Source organism: Pongo abelii, chromosome 23 (assembly GCF_028885655.2).
Source record: "Pongo abelii isolate AG06213 chromosome 23, NHGRI_mPonAbe1-v2.0_pri, whole genome shotgun sequence".
Taxonomy (NCBI): Eukaryota; Metazoa; Chordata; class Mammalia; order Primates; family Hominidae; genus Pongo; species Pongo abelii.
Window position 1 is genome coordinate 48,197,303 of NC_085929.1, and position 19,570 is coordinate 48,216,872.

At 46.2% G+C, this 19,570-nt stretch overlaps 1 protein-coding gene across 1 annotated transcript in view; it reads left to right on the forward strand.

The window, feature by feature from the left end:
* The window catches only part of MEI1 (meiotic double-stranded break formation protein 1), a 97,904-nt gene that overhangs the window by 25,675 nt on the left and 52,659 nt on the right, over window positions 1-19,570 (forward strand). The window contains exons 7-14 of the mRNA XM_024239875.3: window positions 662-792; window positions 2,557-2,671; window positions 3,413-3,529; window positions 5,133-5,232; window positions 5,357-5,491; window positions 16,470-16,584; window positions 18,048-18,139; window positions 18,956-19,097. Coding sequence (XP_024095643.3) covers window positions 662-792; window positions 2,557-2,671; window positions 3,413-3,529; window positions 5,133-5,232; window positions 5,357-5,491; window positions 16,470-16,584; window positions 18,048-18,139; window positions 18,956-19,097 — 947 coding nt within the window. The remainder of the gene's footprint in view (window positions 1-661; window positions 793-2,556; window positions 2,672-3,412; window positions 3,530-5,132; window positions 5,233-5,356; window positions 5,492-16,469; window positions 16,585-18,047; window positions 18,140-18,955; window positions 19,098-19,570) is intronic.

Below are 19,570 nucleotides of genomic sequence, written 5' to 3' on the forward strand. Positions count from 1 at the left end.
GTTCACTGCAACCTGTGCCTGCTGGGTTCAAGTGATTCTCCTGCCTCAGCCTCCTGAGTAGTTGGGACTACAGGCACGTGCCTCCATGCCAGGCTACTTTTTGTATTTTTTTACTAGAGAGGGGGTTTCACCATGTTGGCCAGGCTGGTCTTGAACTCCTGACCTCAAGTGATACACCCGCCTTGGCCTTCCAAAGTGCTGGGATTAAAGGTGTGAGCCACCACGCATGGCCTTGTCTGACTTGTTTTTGTGTTTGTTTCTCCTGCAGGAGCGTATGCTCCCTTTGTTAGTCAAAAAATATTTATTGAGTTCCTGCTATGTGTCAGGAACTGTGCCAGGTGATGGATGATGTTATGTTGAAAAAACTCACATTATTCCTGCCCTCATGAAACATACTTGAGTGAGGCAGTCGGGCTATGTTTATCTTGCTTACTTTTGAGTCCCTAGACCCTTAGGCCTAGCACTTAGTGGGCTCTCACTAGATCTGTGTGGAAGAGAGCTGGGTGCAAAAAGCAAATTGGTGCTTAAGGATTCTAACCATTCTTCATATTTGTGGAGGGATGAAGAAGAAGTTTCTCTGGGGATGTCTGAGGGGCTATCTTGGGAGTACTCTGGTGCCTGCGTTCCTCTCGCCTTACTTCCCAATCCCTTTGTTTCCTAGGTTTGCTGAGGCAGCTGTTGAAGTATGATCTCTTTGTGTCCATGATCATGAACCAGGATGGACTGGGAGAAAGTGCTAAGAATATCGAAGGGTCATCAGGAAATACCTCACTGCCTTTGGTGCTCAAAAAGGTAGTTGTCTTGTGATTCCTGGTCTCTAGGTTCAATAACAAAGGGACCCAAGTGCTTCTTGGGCCTTGTCTTCATCTACCACTCCTATCTCAGATTTCCAAGTGTTTACTTACTTGGCAAAATAATATACTGGCTGGGGGCGGTGGCTCATGTCTGTAGTCTCAGCACTTTGGGAGGCCTAGGTCAGTGGATTGCTTGAGCCCAGGAGTGCAAGACCAGCTTGGGCAACATGGCAAAACCCTGTCTCTATAAAAAATACAAAAAAGTTGCGCGTGGTGGCTCAAGCCTGTAATCCCAGCATTTTGGGAGGCCAAGGCTGGCGGATCATGAGGTCAAGAGATTGAGACCATCCTGGCCAGCACAGTGAAACCCCATCTCTACTAAAAATACAAAAATTAGCTGGGCGTGGTGGCACACGCCTGTAGTCCCAGCTACTAGGGATGCTGAGGCAGGAGAATGCCTGAGGCAGGAGAATCTGGGAGGCGGAGGTTGCAGTGAGCCAAGACCGCGCCACTGCACTCCAGCCTGGTGACAGAACGAGACTCCGTCTCAAAAAAAAAAAAAAAAAAAAAATTAGCTGGGCGTGGTGCTGCGCACCTGTAATCCCAGCTACTCAGGAGGCTGAGGTGGGAGGATTGCTCGAACCCAGGAGGCGGAGGTTGCAGTGAGCAGTCCAGCCTGGGTGATAGAAAGTAGGTTTCCTTTCATTTGTAAATTCTTTTTTTTTTTTTTTTTTTTTAAGTGTTGAGGTCTTGCTGTGTCCACTGAGGCTGGAATGTAGTGGCACAATCACGGCTCACTGCAGCCTCACCTCCTGGGCTCAAGCGATCCTCTTGTCTCAGCTTCCTGAGTAGCTGAGACTACAGGTGTTCACCATGAGGCATGGCTAATTTTTAATTTTTTGTAGAGACAGGGATCTTTCTGTGTTGCCTGGGCTGGTCTCAACTCCTGGGCTCAAGTGATTCTCCCACCTTGGCCTCCAAAGTGCTGGGATTACAGGTGTGAGCCACTGCACCTAGCCAAGGCAAGTGTATCACGAGGTCAGGAGTTCGAGACCAGCCTGGCCAGTATGGTGAAACCCTGTTTCTACTAAAAATACAAAAATCAGCTGAACGTGGTGGTGCACGCCTGTAGTCCCAGCTACTCGGGAGGCTGAGGCAGAAGAATCGCTTGAACCCAGGGAGGCAGAGGTTGCAGTGAGCCAAGATCATGCCTCTGTACTCCAGCCTGGGCGACAGAGCGAGACTCTGTCTCAAAAAAAAAAAAAAAAAAAAAAAAAAGGTACCAGGCATGGTAGCATGTGCCTGTAGTCCCTGCTACTCAGGAGGCTGAGATGAGAAGATCGCTGGAGACCTGGAGGCAGAGGTTGCAGTGAGCCATGAGCCATGATCATGCCACTGCACTCCAGCCTGGGCAACAGAGTGAGACTTGTTTCATAAATAAATAAACCAGATGAGGACTTTGAAAGTACTTTTGTTAATGAAGGCTTGAGCACTTATTGGTGATAACAGTTACAGTGTTCTTTGAGTGCCCCTGGTGGGTTTTGCACTGTGTTCTTTCCTTATTTTTCTCACCTGCTGCTGTTCACGGAGACCCCTTCCCATAATCCATAACTGCTCTCCTGAGCACCATCCTTGTGCTTGGTGCCATGTGGGACAGGAAGGATCGGAAATGAATTAGGCTATTGCCCTGAGGCACCTAGGCCAGTTTTTCTGGTCCTATTCGTGGTGTGACTGGGGTACTTTTTGCTGCCTGTTTCTCCAGCTTCTCCTCTCTAGAGATGAAACCCTGCAGGTGGCCAGTGCTCACTGTATAACTGCGGTGCTTGTCCACTCCCCAGTGAAGCATGCCCCAGCCTTCATCCACGCTGACATCCCAGGTAGGGGAACGCTTCTAACCTTCTCCTCCCTATACTAAAAGGATGGGGTGGTGACAGGTTCAATTGTGTATGACAGACCCTATGAACTATGTCTCATAACATCCAAATCCTATTGCTACAGATTTCTTGTATGACCTTGAGCAATTTGTTACTGATTTTTGTCATTTATTTGGTCACCTATGAATAAAAACCTAATGTGGGGTGGTGGAAAGACCTGTGGATCAGGTAGGCAACAGGAAACAATATTTTTCAAGGGACTGTTATGAGCAGGGACTGTTATGAGATGCATTGCAAATGTTACCACATTTAGGTGTTAATCTTCACTATTTTATAGATAAGGAAATTGAGGCTCAGAGAATGAAATAATTGGCAGGCCTAGTCATTGGCAGAGATGGGATAAAAAGTCAAGTCGCTCTGACTCTAAAAACTGTTTTTCCTTCATCCACGCCACTGCCCATTCTGAGAATTAGGAGACTTAAGTTCCAATTCTACTTCCGCCACTAACATTGCCTCTTCTCTGGGACTCAGTTTCCCCATCTGTTAAAAAGAAGAGGTTAAACCATAACCAAGGGCACTTTCCAGGTTTATTAGTGGATTGATGATCATGACTCATGGAGAGGATATGTGAACAGATGAAGTAGCACGAGTAAGGTGCTGAATAAATCCAAGGCCTTAGCATCAGTTAAGGGATCGTGATCACATGGCTGTCATTTATTGTTTTCTCATCCTCTCCCTTGTCAGAGTTCCTCTTTGAGCATCTTTCTTCTTCCAGTGAAGTGCTCGTGTGGTCCAGCTGTAACTGCTTGACACTCCTGGCAGAAGAGCCACTCTTTTTTTCCAAGTGCCACACGGTGTATGGTTGGTAGTAAGGGTCCTGTACTAGCTTTGGGTTGGGTGGACGGCAGTTTGCAGCTGGGTAGCAGCAGCAGTGATGGGGGGCTAGCCTCCACCTTGGAGGGGAGCACTGAGTCTAGACATTTCATCAGCCCAAACTCATTACCAGATTTCATATGCAAGTATTGATATCCAAATGTTCTGCTGTTCACTGATAATCAGAAGTATATATGTTTAGACGCTTCAGCAAGGGAAGGACACTTCTCTTAGCCACTAAATGAATTCCTGTTGCATGTTAACAACAATTCTAAACAGTGTTACTCAACCTTAGATTTAGTTCTTTCCCGTGCCCCAGATATCTAACCATCCAGGTAGTCTCTAAGTTTTGCTAATTTATTCTTTTAAAGTTTCTTGAAACTGTCTTTCCTTGTCTGGGACTTATTTATTTATTTGTTTATTTTTTTGAGATGGAGTCTCACCCTGTCACCCAGGCTGGAGTGCAGTGGCGTGATCACGGCTCACTGCCACCTCCACCTCCCAGGTTCAAGCAGTTCTCCTGCCTCAGCCTCCCGAGTAACTGGGATTACAGGCATATGCCACCACGCCCAGCTAATTTTTTGTATCTTTAGTAGAGATGGGGTTTTACCATGTTGTCCAAGCTGGTCTCGAACTCCTGACCTTGTGATCCACCCACCTTGGCCTCCCAAAGTGCTGGATTACAGGCGTGAGCCACCATGCCGGGCAACTTTTTCTTTTTTTGAGACGGAGTCCTGCTCTGTCACCCAGGCTGGAGTGCAATGGCACAATCTCGGCTCACAGCAACCTCTGCCTCCCAGGTTCAAGCAATTCTCTTGCCTCAGCCTCCCGGGTAGCTGGAATTAGAGGCGACTGCCAGCACGCCTGGCTAATTTTTTTGTATTTTTAGTAGAGACGGGGTCTCGCCATGTTGGCCAGGCTGGTCTTGAACTCCTAACCTCAGGTGATCTGCCTGCCTCGGCCTCCCAAAGTGCTGGGACTACAGGCGTGAGTGCACTGTCTGGGACTTATAACACATCTAGATTTTTAGAGTAGGCACATTCAGTCATTCATTTTATATTCCTAGTTTATGCAAGGCACCAGGCTGGGACCTGGAGATTTAGAAATAACAAATAACATTGGTTCTTGCCCTCAGAAAAGGGAGAGAGATGCAAAGGGAAATTTCATTATGAGCTGATTAGAGCTCTGCTAGAGGGAAGCACAGGAGCTGTGGGGGCTCAGGGGAGGTTCACAGCTCTGGGTGGATCAGGGAAGGCTTTTTGGAGGAGTGGGGTTTTGACCTGATTCTCCTAGGAGGAACAGGAGTATGCCAAGTGGAGAAAATATGGCTTGGTCACTAGGTGTTCACTGAAAACCTCAAGTGCCAGGGACTGTGCTATGGCTTGTACTGGGTGTTGGGGAGATGAATCAGATGAAGGCCCGGCCTCAAAGCTCTCACAGTCTGGTCCCATTAGCTCAATCTTGTCAGGGTCCCTCCACAAGTGGCCTCCAACTCATACATGCTGTCCAGAGCCTGTCACCTCTCCTGGGTGGGCAGTGAAGGAACAAGAGAGCACTGATCCCTGGCCTCTGTCATGTCATCCTGTGGTAGGGATCGAGGCAGTGGTGAGGAGCCTGCAGGGAAGCCTGAAGATGAACAACATAGAGCTGCACAAGCAGGGCCTGCTGCTTTTCGCTGAAATCCTGACCCGGTGAGCAAAGTGGTGGAACATGAGGCTTGTAGGGGCCAGACTGCAGAAGGAAAAGTGGGCTTTCATTCCTGGTGGGGTCAGTGAGAAGAGTTCACCTACTCATTTCTCATCTACCATTTCTCAGGCAGCCAGAGGAGATCAAGCTGTTCACAAGCTCAGCCATGTGCAGAGATGCTGGCCGTGCCCTCCAAGAAGCAGTTAGCAGCCCTGTGCTGGAGGTGGCTGCTGAGGCCTTGAAGGCCACTTCTGCTTTTCTGAGGTGAGAGACCCAGGCAGGCTGAACTTTCCATCCCTTCATGTACCTAAGGGCCTGTTGAGGCCAGGGCAGCTGATATTTAAATATCCCTAGATTACTTATAATACCTAATATAGTTGGCCCTTCATAATTGTGGATTCCACATCCACGGATTCAACCAACCATTGATTGAAAATTTTTTTTTTTTTTTGGAGATGGAGTTTTGCTCTTGTTGCCTAGGCTAGAGTGCAATGGTGCGATCTCAGCTCATTTCAGCTCACTACAATCTCTGCCTCCTGGGTTCAAGTGATTCTCCTGCCTCAGCCTCCCAAGTAGCTGGGATTACAGGTGTATACCACCATGCCTGGCTAATTTTTGTATTATTATTAGAGATGGGGTTTCACCATGTTGGCCAGGCTGGTCTCGAATGCCTGACCTCAGGTGATTCTCCTGTCTCAACCTCCCAAAGTGCTGGGATTACAGGCGTGAGCCACCGCACCCAGCTGAAAATTTTAAAGAATGGGTGGTTGTGTCTGTATTGAACACGTACAGACTTTTTTTCTTGTTATTATTCCCTAAACAATACAGTATACGTTGGGCATGGTGGCTCACACCTGTAATCCCAGCACTTTGGGAGGCCAAGTTGGGTTGGATCACCTGAGTCCAGGAGTTCAAGACCAGCCTGGGCAACATGAAAGAACCTGTCTCTACTAAAAATCCAAAAATTAGCCAGGCATGGTGGTGTACACCTATAGTTCCGGCTACTTGAAGGCTGAGGTGGGAGGATTGCTTGAACCTGGGATGCAGAGGTTGTGGTGAGCTGAGATCATACCACTGCACTCCAGCCTGGGTGACAGAGTGAGACCTTGTCTCAAAAGAAAAAAGAAAAAAAAAAAAAAAAAAGAAACCCGGCCAGGCACAGTGGCTTATCCCTGTAATCCCAGCACTTTGGGAGACCAAGGAAGGCAGATCACTTGAGTCAGGAGTTCGAGATCAGCCTGGCCAATGTGGTAAAATCCCGTCTCTACAAAAAATTACCTGGGCATGGTGGCACATGCCTGTAGTCCCAGCTACTCAGGAGGCTGAGGCACGAGAATTGCTGCAGAGGTTGTAGTAAGCCAAGATTGCACCACTGCACTCCAGCCTGGCAAGGCTTGGTCTCAAAAACAAAACAAAACAAAACAAAACAAAACACCCAAACAGTATAATAAGTATTTATATAGCATTTGCATTGTATTAGGTATTATGTGTAATCTAGAGATGATTTAAAGTATACTTTACATTCCATTGTTTGTTTGTTTTGAGGACCAGGTGCAGTGGCTCACGCCTATAATCCCGGCACTTTGGGAGACCAAGGTGGGCGGATCACCTGAAGTCGGGAGTTTGAGACCAGCCTGGCCAACATGTAGAAACCCTGCCTCTACTAAAAATATAAAAAATTAGCCGGATGTGGTGTCACACACCTGTAATCCCAGCTACTCAGGAGGCTGAGATAGGACAATTGCTTGAACCTGGGAGGTGGAGGTTGCAGTGAGTGGAGATCACACCATTATACTCCAGCCTGGGTAACAGAGCGAAATTCTGTCTCAAAAAATAAAGTATGCTGGAGGATGTGCATAGGTTATATGCAAATACTATACCATTTTATGTAAGGAGCTTGAGCATCCTGGTTTTGGTATCTTCAGGGGTCCTAGAACCAATTCCCCACAGATACTGAGGGGCGACTATGCAATGTCAATGCAATGTAGACGGGGCGCGGTGGCTCACGCCTATAATCCCAGCACTTTGGGAGGCTGAGGCGGGCCAATTACCTGAAGTCAGGAGTTCAAGACCAGCCTGGCCAACACGGTGAAACCCCGTCTCTAGTAAAAATACAAAAATTAGCTGGGCATGATGGCGCATGCCTGTAATCCCAGTTACTCAGGAGGCTGAGGAAGGAGAATTATCTGAGCCTGGGAGGTGGAGGTTGCAGTGATCTGAGATCTTGCCACTGTACTCCAGACTGAGGCCACAGAGTGAGACTCCATCTCAAAAACAAACAAACAAACAATGGAATGTAAATAGTTGTCATGCTGTATTTAAAATTTTTTTTGAGATGGTTTCACTCTGTCGCCCAGGCTGGAGTACAATGGCATGATCTTGGCTCATTGCAACTGCCGCCTCCCAGGCTCAAGCAATTCTCCTGCCTCAGCCTCCCGAGTAGCTGGGACTACAGGTGCACACCACCTTGCCCAGCTAATTTTGTATTTTTAGTAGAGATGGGGTTTCGCCACGTTGGCCAGGCTGGTCTCGAACTCCTGACCTCAGGTGATCCACCTGCGTCGGCTTCCCAAAGTGTTAGGATTACAGGCATGAGCCACTTGCACCTGGCCTACATTTTATATATTTTTTATTATCTTTTTTTTTTTTTTTTGAGACGGAGTCTCCCTCTGTCACCCAGGCTGGGGTGCAGTGGCGTGATCTTGGCTCACTGCAACCTCCGCCTCCCAAGTTCACGCCATTCTCCTGCCTCAGCCTTTCTAGTAGCTGGGACTACAGGCACGTGCCACCACGCCTGGCTAATTTTTTTGTATTTTTAGTAGAGACGGGGTTTCACTGTGTTAGCCAGGATGGTCTCGATCTCCTGACCTCGTGATCTGCCTGTCTCGGCCTCCCAAAGTGTTTTTTTTTTTTTTTTTTTGAGATGGAATTTTGCTCTTGTTGCCGAGGCTGGAGTGCAATGGTATGATCTCGGCTCACCACAACCTCTGCCTCCCGGGTTCAAGTGATTCTCCTGCTGCAGCCTCCTGAGTAGCTGGGATTACAGGCATGCGCCACTACACCCGGCTAATTTTGTATTTTTAGTAGAGACGGGGTTTCTCCACGTTGGGCAGGCTGGTCTCGAACTGCCGACCTCAGGTGATCCCCCAACCTCGGCCTCCCAAAGTGCTGGGATTACAGGCGTGAGCCACCGTGCCCGGCCATATTTTTATTTTTTTATAGATTTAAAAAAATATTTTTGGTCCACAGTTGGTTGAATCCATAGATGTAGAATCCACAATACAGAGGGCCAAATTATACTTCCAAAGTGTTATGTTATCATGTCTTTTGTATTTTCTCTGTTGTTTTGAATTTATATCTTGAAAGAAAATTATCTTTCATTTTGGTAAGGAGTAGCAGAGGTAACTGTATCTGTTGACTCCATCATCTTTAATCAGAAGCTGGCAGCTCTTTAACACCTACGAACTCCAGCCTCTAGCCCTGGTTCTCTTACTGTAGTTTCTCTTTGAATGCTCTCAGCCACTCACAGAGCTTCAGCTACTAGCTATATGTTGATAATGCTCAAATCTATAGTTCATGTCTAAAATGCCTGTGTTAGTTTCCTATTGCTACAGGACCAGATTACCACAAACTTGAAAACAACAGGTATTTACCTTCTCGTGGTTCTAGGGGGCCAGAAGTCCAAAATCAGTATCACTGAGATGAAATCAAGGTGTCAGCAGGGCCACACTCCCTTTGGAGCCTCTAATAGGGAACCCTTCCCTACCTCTTCCAGCTTCTGGTGGCTCCGGGCATTCCATGACTTATGGTCATATCACTGTAATCACTGCCTCTGTGACCACATTGTCTTCTCTTCTCTATGTGTGTATAATCTCCCTCTGCCTTTTCTCTTTCTTTTCTTAAAAATTTTTTTTTTCTTTTTCTTTTTTTTTTGAAACGGAGTCTTGCTTTGTCTCCCATGCTGGAGTGCAGTGGCGTGATCTCAGCTCACTGCAAGCTCTCCCTCCCGGGTTCACGCCATTCTCCCGCCTCAGCCTCCCGAGTAGCTGGGACTACAGGTGCCTGCCACCATCCCTGGCTAATTTTGTTTTTGTATTTTTAGTAGAGACAGGGTTTCACCGTGTTAACCAGGATGGTCTCGATCTCCTGACCTCGTGATCTGCCTGCCTCCGCCTCCCAAAGGGCTGGGATTACAGGCGTGAGCCACCGCGCCTGGCCAAAAATTTTTTTCTTATTTTTTGTAGAGATGGGGATCTTGCTATATTTCCCAGGCTGGTCTTGAGCTTCAGGCCTCAAGTGATCCTCCCACTTTGACCTCTCAAAGTACTGGGATTACAGGCATGAGTCATTATGCCTGGCTGCCTCTCTCTTATAAGGCTACTTATGATGGGATGTAGGGGACCACCTGAATAATCCAGGATAATGGCTTTATCTCAGGATTCTCTGTGAAAACTTTACTGTAGAAAATAACATAGGTTCCAGGGATTAGGACCTGACATCTTTGGGTACCACCATTCAGCCCACTATAGTGTTTTCCTGAACTGCAGACCACATTTCCAATTGCCTGGTGCTTTATTCCATAACCTTCAATCTCAATTTGTCCATGCTACTAGCATATAGAGAAAAACACCCAATTCGGGATCTAACGAATTAGATTTGGGTCCCTGGCTCCACAAGCAGTACTCAGTCACTTCTTGTTCATTCCTCTGATCTGCTTTCTGTTTCTTGAACACATCAAACTTATTCCTGCCACTAATTATTCCAACTCTGCCCAAAATAATATTCCCTTAAATCTTTGTGTGACTGCGTTTTTCTTATCATTCAAGTCTCATTCAGAATTTCCTTTCTTAATTGACCTTATCAGACTGCTATAGCACCTATAAAACATTTGAAAGTTATTGTTTATTCTTTTTTTTTTTGAGACAGAGTCTTGCTGTGTCGCTCAAGCTGGAGTGCAGTGGCGCAATCTCGGCTCACTGCAAGCTCGGCCTCCTGGGTTCACGCCGTTCTCCTGCCTCAGCCTCCTGAGTAGCTAGGACTACAGGTGCCCACCACCACGCCCAGCTAATTTTTTTTTTGTATTTTTAGTAGAGAAGGGGTTTCACTGTGTTAGCCAGGATGATCTCGATCTCCTGATCTTGTGATCCACCTGCCTCGGCCTTCCAAAGTGCTGGGATTACAGGCATGAGCCACTGCGCCCGGCCTCTTTTTTTTTTTTTTTTTTTTTGGGGTCAGAGTCTCACTCCATCACCCAGGCTGGAGTGCAGGCATGCGATCTTAGCTAACTGAAACCTCCACCTTCTGGGTTCAAGCAATTCTTCTGCCTCAGCCTCCCAAATAGCTGGGATTACAGGCGTGAGCCACTGAACCCGGCCTATTCATTTGTTTTGTATCTCCCCTCCCCACTCTAAAATATAAGCTCCAGGAGCTAAAGGACCTTGTCAGTTTTTTCACTGCTCTATCTCTGGCTCCTCATAGATAGTCTATATGCGAATGAAGGATGTTAAAATGGACAGTGAGACTAAGGGATCCTAGCACCACCATGGGAAATTATTCCTTAGCAAGGTGCTTGAAATCTTAAAAAATAAAATAACCGAGGAAACCGGTATTTATAGAGTAACTTTTATTTTGTTACCATATTTTCTCTTTTAAATTTCTAACAAAGTAATGTATTCAAATAATACAAAATAAAATATTGGCTGGGCACGGTGGCTCGCGCCTGTAATCCCAGCACTTTGGGAAGTCAAGGTAGGAGGATCGCTTGAGGCTAAGAGTTTGAGACTAGCCTGGACAACATAGCGCCACCCCATCCCTACAAAACAATATAAAATAAAATAGGCCAGGCACAGTGGCTCATGCCTGTAATCCCAGCACTTTGGGAGTCCGAGGTGGGTGGATCACGATGTCAGGAGGGTGGGTGGATCAGGATGTCAGGAGATTGAGACCATCCTGGCCAACATGGTGAAACCCCATCTTTACTAAAAATACAAAAATTAGTCTGGGTGTGGTGGCTCATGCCTGTAATCCCAGCACTTTGGGAGGCCGAGACGGGCGGATCACGAGGTCAGGAGTTCGAGAACAGCCTGACCAACATGGTTCATCCCCGTCTCTACTAAAATATAAAAATTAGCTGGGCGTGGTGGCGGGTGCCTGTAATCCCAGCTACTCAGGAGGCTGAGGCAGGAGAATCGCTTGAACCTGGGAGGCAGAGGTTGCAGTGAGCCGAGATCATGCCACTGCACTTCAGCCTGGGCAACAGAGCGAGACTCTGTCTCAAAAAAAAAAAAAAAAAAAAAAAACACCAAAATACAAAATTAGCTGGGCGTGGTGGCACGTGCCTGTAATCCGTTACTTGGGAGGCTGAGGCAGGAGAGTCACTTGAACCAGGGTGTTGGAGGTTGCAGTAAGCCAAGATCACGCCACTGCACTACAGCTTGGTGACAGAGCGAGACTCTGTCTCAAAAAAAAAAAAAAAGATAAATAAATAATAAATAAAATAAAATAAAATAAGCTGGGTGTGGTGGCATGCACCTTTAGTCCCAACTACTCGGGAGGTAAGGCGGGAGGATCACTTGAGCCCGGGAGTTTGAGGTTACAGTGAGCTATGATCACACCACTGCACTCCAGCCTGGGTGACAGAGTGAGATCCTCTCTTGAAAATAAATAAATAAATTATAGAGGCTTTATCATGAAAAGGAATAGGCTGGGCATGGTGGCTCACGCCTGTAATTCCAGCACTTTGGGAGGCCGAGGCAGGTGTATCACCTGAGGTCAGGAGTTCAAGACCAGCCTGGCCAACATGGTGAAACCCTGTCTCTACTAAAAATACAAAAAAAAATTAGCTGGGCGTGGTGGCGGGTGCCTGTAATCCCCATCTTAAATTTAAGACATTATTCATTGACTTGCCAGTTAGAAAGATCAAGATTTAATTAGCTCACGTTTTTTGTCTTCTCTACATGTCCTTGGCATTTTTGCTATTTAATATTTTGTTTTTTTAACCTTTAAATAATGTACCTAAAACTGGTATTTCTTGTTCCCTCAACTTGAAGCAGTGTCTCCTGAGTTCCTACGTGGTTAGCAGCACCCCAACTCTTCTTTTCCCCTCTCTTCCCTACTTCTACTTCTGAAGGCCAGTCAGCTATACCTTTAATTTTACATTGTGAAAGTTTTTAATATTTATAGTCTCTTCTGTAACTATATTTAAATCTTTGTGATTTGACTCTAGGTTGGTTATAAAAATTGAAACAAAAAATAGCATTTACGTGACAGTGACTCCAGTCTGTCTTCTTTCCTCCTTTGTCCTTCCCTGAATTTGAATCTCTAAATCTAGGACATGAATTCCAGAGTGGGAGGGATGAGTAAACCAACAAGGTAACAAAAGCATAAGTAAGAGCAATGTCAATCAGAGGCACCTATGCTGAGCTGGAAGTCTCCCAGCAGGACATTGCTAGAGGGGACCAGTAGTGCCTTTTGGGCAGGAGGTGGTATTTCAGTTGTACTATGAAGGGTGAGAGTTAGATTTGTGGAAGGACCAGGATTAGCAAAACATGTGGGTTTGAGAGTATAGAGATTGCTCAGGGTGCAGTAGCCAGTTGACCCGCAGGTTACACGAAGGGGGTGTTGCCTGGAGAAGCAGGAAAGCTGTTGGGTCAGAATTGTGGAGAGAGATGGATAGGGGGCAGGTTATTAAGCCTTGGATTATTTTACTTTTTTTTTTTTTTTTTTTTGAGGTGGAGTCTCGCTCTGTTGCTCAGGCTGGGTTCAGTGGCTCAATCTTGGTTCACTGCAACCTCCACCTCCCAGGTTCAAACGATTCTCCTTCCTTAGCCTTGCGAGTAGCTGGGACTACAGGTGCCCGCCACCACGCCTGGATACTTTTTGTATTTTTAGTAGAGATGCGTTTTCACCATATTGGCCAGGCTGGTGTCGAACTCCTGACCTTGTGATCTGCCTGCCTCAGCCTCCCAAAGTGCTGAGATTATAGGCGTGAGCCACCGTGCCCAGCCAAGGATGATTTTACTTTTGACTTTAACTTCCCAGAATGTTTACTGATGTGGTCCCTCTGAGGTAGGGTGGTTCAGAGTGTCTTTGGAAAGCACAACTAGAAGGAAGAATGAAGAGTGAGAGCTGCTAAAAAGAATTTAAAGAGGCCGGGTACAGTGGCTCACACCTGTAATCCCAGCACTTTGGGAGGCTGAGGCTGGAGGATCACTTCAGCTCAGGAATTTGAGACTAGCCTGGATAACCTGAGGAAGCGCTGTCTCTACAAAAATTATCCAAGCGTGGTGTATGCCTGTAGTCCCGGCTACTCGAGGCTGAGGTAGGAAGATTGCTTGAGCCCAGGAGATTGAGCCTACTATGAGCTGTGTTTGTGCCACTGCACTCTAGCCTGGGCAACAGAGCGAGACCCTGTCTCAAAAACAAAAACAAAAAAAACCCCAAGAATTTAAAGGTGGTGGAACTAGGGCTTGATGATCGTGTAGGATCATCAAACTTGGAGCTTCCAGAGATGAAGAAGGAAAGGGAAAATCAAGCCTTAACCATATGCAGTTGACTGAGAACCTGTTAGAAGGCCCAACAGATTGCTCTCAGTGCTCAACAAAGGCCCAGGGATGAGGGTTAATAGGTTTTTTTCCTAGCTACTGCACTGGGTTAAATAGTCCCCCAAATATTGGTATCTACCAAGAACCTGTGAATATGCCTTATTTGGAAATAGGGCCTTTGTACATTGAATCTGCTTAAGGTCAAACAGCTCCAGCTGTAAATCCAGTGACTTGTTTCTATGTAAGGAGAGGGCGGTTTGGACATACAGTGACATGTGGACATGCACAAAGGGAAGGTGGCCATGTGAAGACAGGGAGAAATTAGAGTGATGCAGCTGCAAGACAGCGAATGCCAAGGATTGTGGCCACCACCACAAGCTAAGAGGCAAGGAAGGATTTTTCTCAAGACCCTTTGCAGGTGTGTCCAATTTTTTGGCTTCCCTGGGCCACATTGGAAGAATTGTTTTGGCCCACATGTAAAATATGCTGGCACTAACGATAGCTGATGAGCTAAAAAAAAAAAAAAAAGGTTCACACAGAAATCTCTCTTTTTTTTTTTTTTTTTTTTTTGAGATGGAGTCTTGCTCTGTCACCAGGCTGGAGTGCTGTGATGTGATCTTGGCTCACTGCAACCTCCAACTCCCTGGTTCAAGCGATTCTCCTGCCTCAGCCTCCCGAGTAGCTGGGATTACAGGCACGCGCCACCATGCCCAGCTAAATTTTGTATTTTTAGGAGAGACAGGGTTTCATCTCATAATGTTTTAAGAAAGTTTACAAATTTGTGTCAGGCTGCATTCAAAGTTGTCTTGGGCTGCGTGCGACCTGTGGGTTGTGGGTGGGACAAGCTTGCTTTAGAGGGGACATGGCCCTGACGACACCTCAATTTCAGATTTCTAGCCTCCAGAACTGTGAGAGGATAAACTTCTGTTGTTTTAAGCCACCCAGTTTGTGGTAATTTATTATAGCAGCCCTAAGAAACCAATACCCTGTGAAATAGTCATTCATTCATTTGACATCTGTTCTATTAATCATCAACTTACAATGCATCTGTCTCTGTTTAGGTAAAGTGAAAAGATGGAACTGGTCCCTTTCCTCTTGGAAACTCACAATTAAACTAGTCAATGACTCTTGGCTCTTCTGAGTCTATAGAATCTGAGGGTTCAAATGGACCTTAAGTGTTACGTGTCTACATTTACCCCACACTCATAATGATTGAATCTCCAAAAGTACTTTTCCAGTGTCTGCGTATAATCTCATAGAATGGGGAACTCACTTCTCCCTAGAGATGATCCCCTATACTTCTATAGACTTTGACTCAGAAAATTCTCAGGCTGATGCTGGGCGTGGTGGCTCATGCTTGTAATTCCAGCACTTTGAGAGGCTGAGGCGGCGGATCATGAGGTCAAGAAACCCTGTCTCTACTAAAAATACAAAAATTAACTGGGTGTGGTGGCGTGCGCCTGTAGTCCCAGCTACTTGGGAGGCTGAGGCAGGAGAATCACTTAAACCCGGGAGGCAGAGGTTGCAGTGAGCTTAGATTGTGCCACTGTACCCCAGCCTGGTGACAGAGCAAGACTCCATCTCAAAAAAAAAAAAAAAGAAAGTTCTCAGGCTCATGCCTGTCATCCCACACTTTGGGAAGCTGTGGTGGGTGGATAACTTGAGGTCAGGAGTTTGAAACCAGCCTGGCCAACATGGTGAAATCTCATCTCTACTAAAAATACAAAACTTAGCTGGGTGTAGTGGTGTGCGCCTATAGTCCCAGTTACTCAGGTGGCTGAGGCAGGAGAATTGCTTCAATCTGGGAGATGGAGGTTGCGGGGAGCCAAGGTCACACCACTGCACTCCAGCCTGGGTGACAGAGTGAGACTCCATCTCTGGATCTTAGTAACATTTACCTATTGATCCTGGTTTTCCTCATTGAGTTAACAAAGTTTGATCCCTCTTCCCCAGAAGAGCTTATTACTTATTGGAAAACAGTAGCTGTTACTCTCTTGATGCACGTTCAATTCTAGGTAGTGCTTCTTTCACCAGCAGGCTCTCCTCTGCGAGAAAACCTTGTATCCTTAATAGTAATAATAGACACAGCTGACATTTATAAGGACTTATTATGTATTAAGCATCATGCTAAGTGTTTGGCATACATTATCGAATTTGATCCCCATAATAAGTCTATGAGGAGAGTACTATTAAGCCTCATTTAATAGATGAGGAAATTGATGGTTAGAGAGGGCAAGGAATGTACAAGAAGTTGTGCAGTTAGATAAACATTGAAGTAAGGATTTTTTTGAGACAGAGTCTTGTTCTGTCACCCAGGCTGGATTGCAGTAGTATGATCACGGCTCACTGCAGCTTCTACCTTCTTGGGCTCAGGTGATCCTCCCACCTCTGCCTCTTGAGTAACTGAAACCACAGGTGTATGCCACCACACTCGGCTAATTTTTTGTGGAGACTGTGTTTCACCATGTTGCCCAGGCTGGTCTCCATCTCCTGGGCTCAAGACATCTACTCATCTCAGTCTCCCAAAGTGCTGGAATTACAGGCGTGAGCCACCATTCCTGGCCTGGAGTAAGGATTTTTATCAGATTAGATTCCATGTTCTGATCCAACTGCACTGCCTCTCATTGCCTGAGAACCTGGGGTTATCTTGGGAATACCGTTGCCTTACCATGAACCTGCTTTTGTCTCTCTGGATGCAGGAAGGACCATCAGAGCACTCCACCTGTGCAGTATGGGGAACTGCGGGCTTTGCTAGAAGCCATGCTAAACCGGTGTGCGGAGTTTTCCCAGACCTTGCTGAACAGGAGGCCCCTGGTCAGTGTACTGCAGACTGCTGCTTCCGAAGATCCTGCTGCAGTGTGTTTTTCGAAAGATAATTAGTATATTCCCTTACTTTTGTATGCTATTTCATGACTTTTTCTCATGCACACATGGCTACAGTGAGATGCTATTTTTTCCCTAATAGCAGAACTATGAAGCTTAAGGATTACTATTCTCATTTTTACATATGGGGAAAGTAAAGCCACGAGGGTTAAATAATTTTTCTCTAAGGTCCAAAACTAGAAAGTACCTAAGCCTAGACAGTAAATTCCAGGATGTTTTTACCCCAGTCTATTACACACATTCTCTGTTTATATCATATAAGCAGATAGGGTAAACATGCTCACAAAATAATATTTAAGTCTGGATTCACTAGAATCTTAGAATCTGAACAATGTGCAATGTGTTGTAGTTGCTGGCTTTTAATAGCCTGTAGACTTAAGATATCAGGAAAGACACTGTCAGTGTGAATGTCGATTATGTCTTTCAGGATTAACTTTGGAAACTAAGCTCTTTACACCTGATGGAGTGGGGATTTTCTTGTGTTTTAGAGCAACTAATAGGGCCATTACAGTCAAGCTAATGCCCACTAGCCTGTGACAGCTTTCTGCATATAATAGACCAATAGTCATTCCTGTGGTTCAGAGAGACTGTAGGTTAAGGTCCCTCCAACACTGCTACCATTTTTTTTTTTTTTTTCTGAGATGGCTTCTTACTCTGTGGCCCCAGTCTGGAGTGCAGTGGCGTGATCTCGACTCCCTGCAACCTCCGCCTCCCGGGTTCCAGTGATTCTCCTGCCTCAGCCTGCCGAGTAGCTGGGATTACAGGCATGCACCACCACACCTGGCTAATTTTTGTATTTTTAGTAGAGACAGGGTTTCACCGTGTTGGCCAGGCTGGTCTCGAACTCCTGACCTCCACCTCGGCCTCCTAAAGTTCTGGGATTACAGGCATGATCCACTGCGCCGGGCCCCTGCTACCATTTTTTTTAATTCTGAGACGGAGTCTCACTCTGTTGCCCAGGCTGGAGTGCAGCGGCACGATTTTGGCTCACTGCAACCTTCGCCTCCAGGGTTCAAGCAATTCTCCTGCCTCAGCCTCCCTAGTAGCTGGGACTACAGGTGCCTGCCACCACGCCTGGATAATTTTTTTTGTATTATTAGTAGAGACGGGGTTTCACTGTGTTAGCCAGGATGGCTACGATCTCCTGACCTTGTGATCCGCCTGCCTTGGCCTCCCAAAGTGCTGGGATTACAAGCGTGAGCCACCATGCCCAGCTTTGCCACGATTTTTTAAAGGAGCTATTTGCAAAGATATAGCCAAGATCTCTTGGAAAGTTAGGTGTACGGGAATGTCAGACTGCAGTGTGAGAAGAAGAGGTCTACAGTCATCCAAGCATAGACTGAGACACAGCATATACTTGATCACTAGGTTCCTGTCTCTCCTTCCCACCTCAGGGCCATGCCTCCAGTAGAGATTCAGAGAAGGCCATTCTTCAAAGGGGAAGGTTCCTCCTGAGCACTCTGGAGGGATTTAGAAGTGCCTGCAGGTGAGGGGCCCTCTGTGGTATGAAGTAATAGCATGGAAGGTAGGGGTGGAAGGGATTCAGACAATGGGTGAAGTTCTAGAGGCAACACTTGATTTCTGATACTCTGCTGTATGGCAAAGAGGACTTTGGCTGAGGTAGGGTTTGTGGGTGTGTGGAGGAGGCTTGAGGACAGGCAGCTAGGGGTAGGACCTTCCTAAAGATTCCTTCCTCATGGAGTTTTTGCTACTGTGCCATGAGGTTGTGTCTTATTCACCTTCGTTCCCCACCACCCCTCAACTAGCCTAGCACTATAGGTATTCACTGAATGGTTGCTGAATTAATTCAGTTTACATTAACAAATGTTTGTTTTATCTACTGTGTGCCATGCCTGATGCTAGACAGTGGGGCTAGAAAGAAAAGTCAGGATGGCTCCTGCCCTCAAGGAGCTCACAGTCTCTTGGGGAAGAGATGCTTTTTTGTATATATGTGGGATTTGTTAGGTTTTCAAGAATCCGGGGAAGGTATTCCAGATAGAGCAGCATATTTAAAGGCAAATGAATGGGAAATAGCAAATAGCATGGCATATTCAGGGAAGTACACACAATGGGGTAGAAGTACACGTAGTTGGGGGAGGGGGTAGGGAGCAAGAATCTGGAGAGGTAGCCAGGGATCAAGTCCTCTCCTCATTGTGATCTATTGAATTTTCTCCCAATCTGATAATAGAGATACTTTCCCTGGACCCTGAGCACAGGCACTCCCCGCCACCCCCCAGGAAGGTGTTTGTAACCTTTAGGTTGCATAAGTGGTAGTGAATATACTCACATATTGATTTCTTAGGTTGGCTATAGAATTCCAGAGTGAGCCTTCAGCCCAGGAGAATCCATTCACAGCTCCCAGCGCCAAGAAGGAAGACACCTTGGAGGCCTTCTCAGAATTTCTTCTCAGTGCCTGTGACTCGCTGTGTATCCCCATGGTGATGGTGGGTTCTCCTGAGCCATGGGCAACATGAAGCTTGGGGAAGAGAAGAATGTGCAGGCGAGCCAGGCTCAGAGGCATAAGGCAGTGACTGCTCAAAGGAACTCTCTGGGGGCCTCAGCAGTGTGATTCTTGCTGCTACCTTTCCTTTGTTCTAAAAATAAAATGTAGTGTTTGATTATGAAACTAACAGGTTCCTCTTAAGAAAAAATAGAAAGCAGTAATAATAAAATAATAAATGGGTAAGTTTATGGAGTGATAAGTACCTAATATTCACTACCTGATTTAGTTCTCCCAATGATCCTGGGAGATGGATGCTATAATTTGCCCTAATTTACAGATAAGGTTGTCATATTTCTATAGTTATAAAGCAAGCCCATAACGGTGCTGAGATTGAACCTACGACTTCAGGTCCCCTAGCTTTTCTTGTGTCTTTAATAATGAGCAGCAGTGAATGTCTGTTATCCAAGTGTTAAT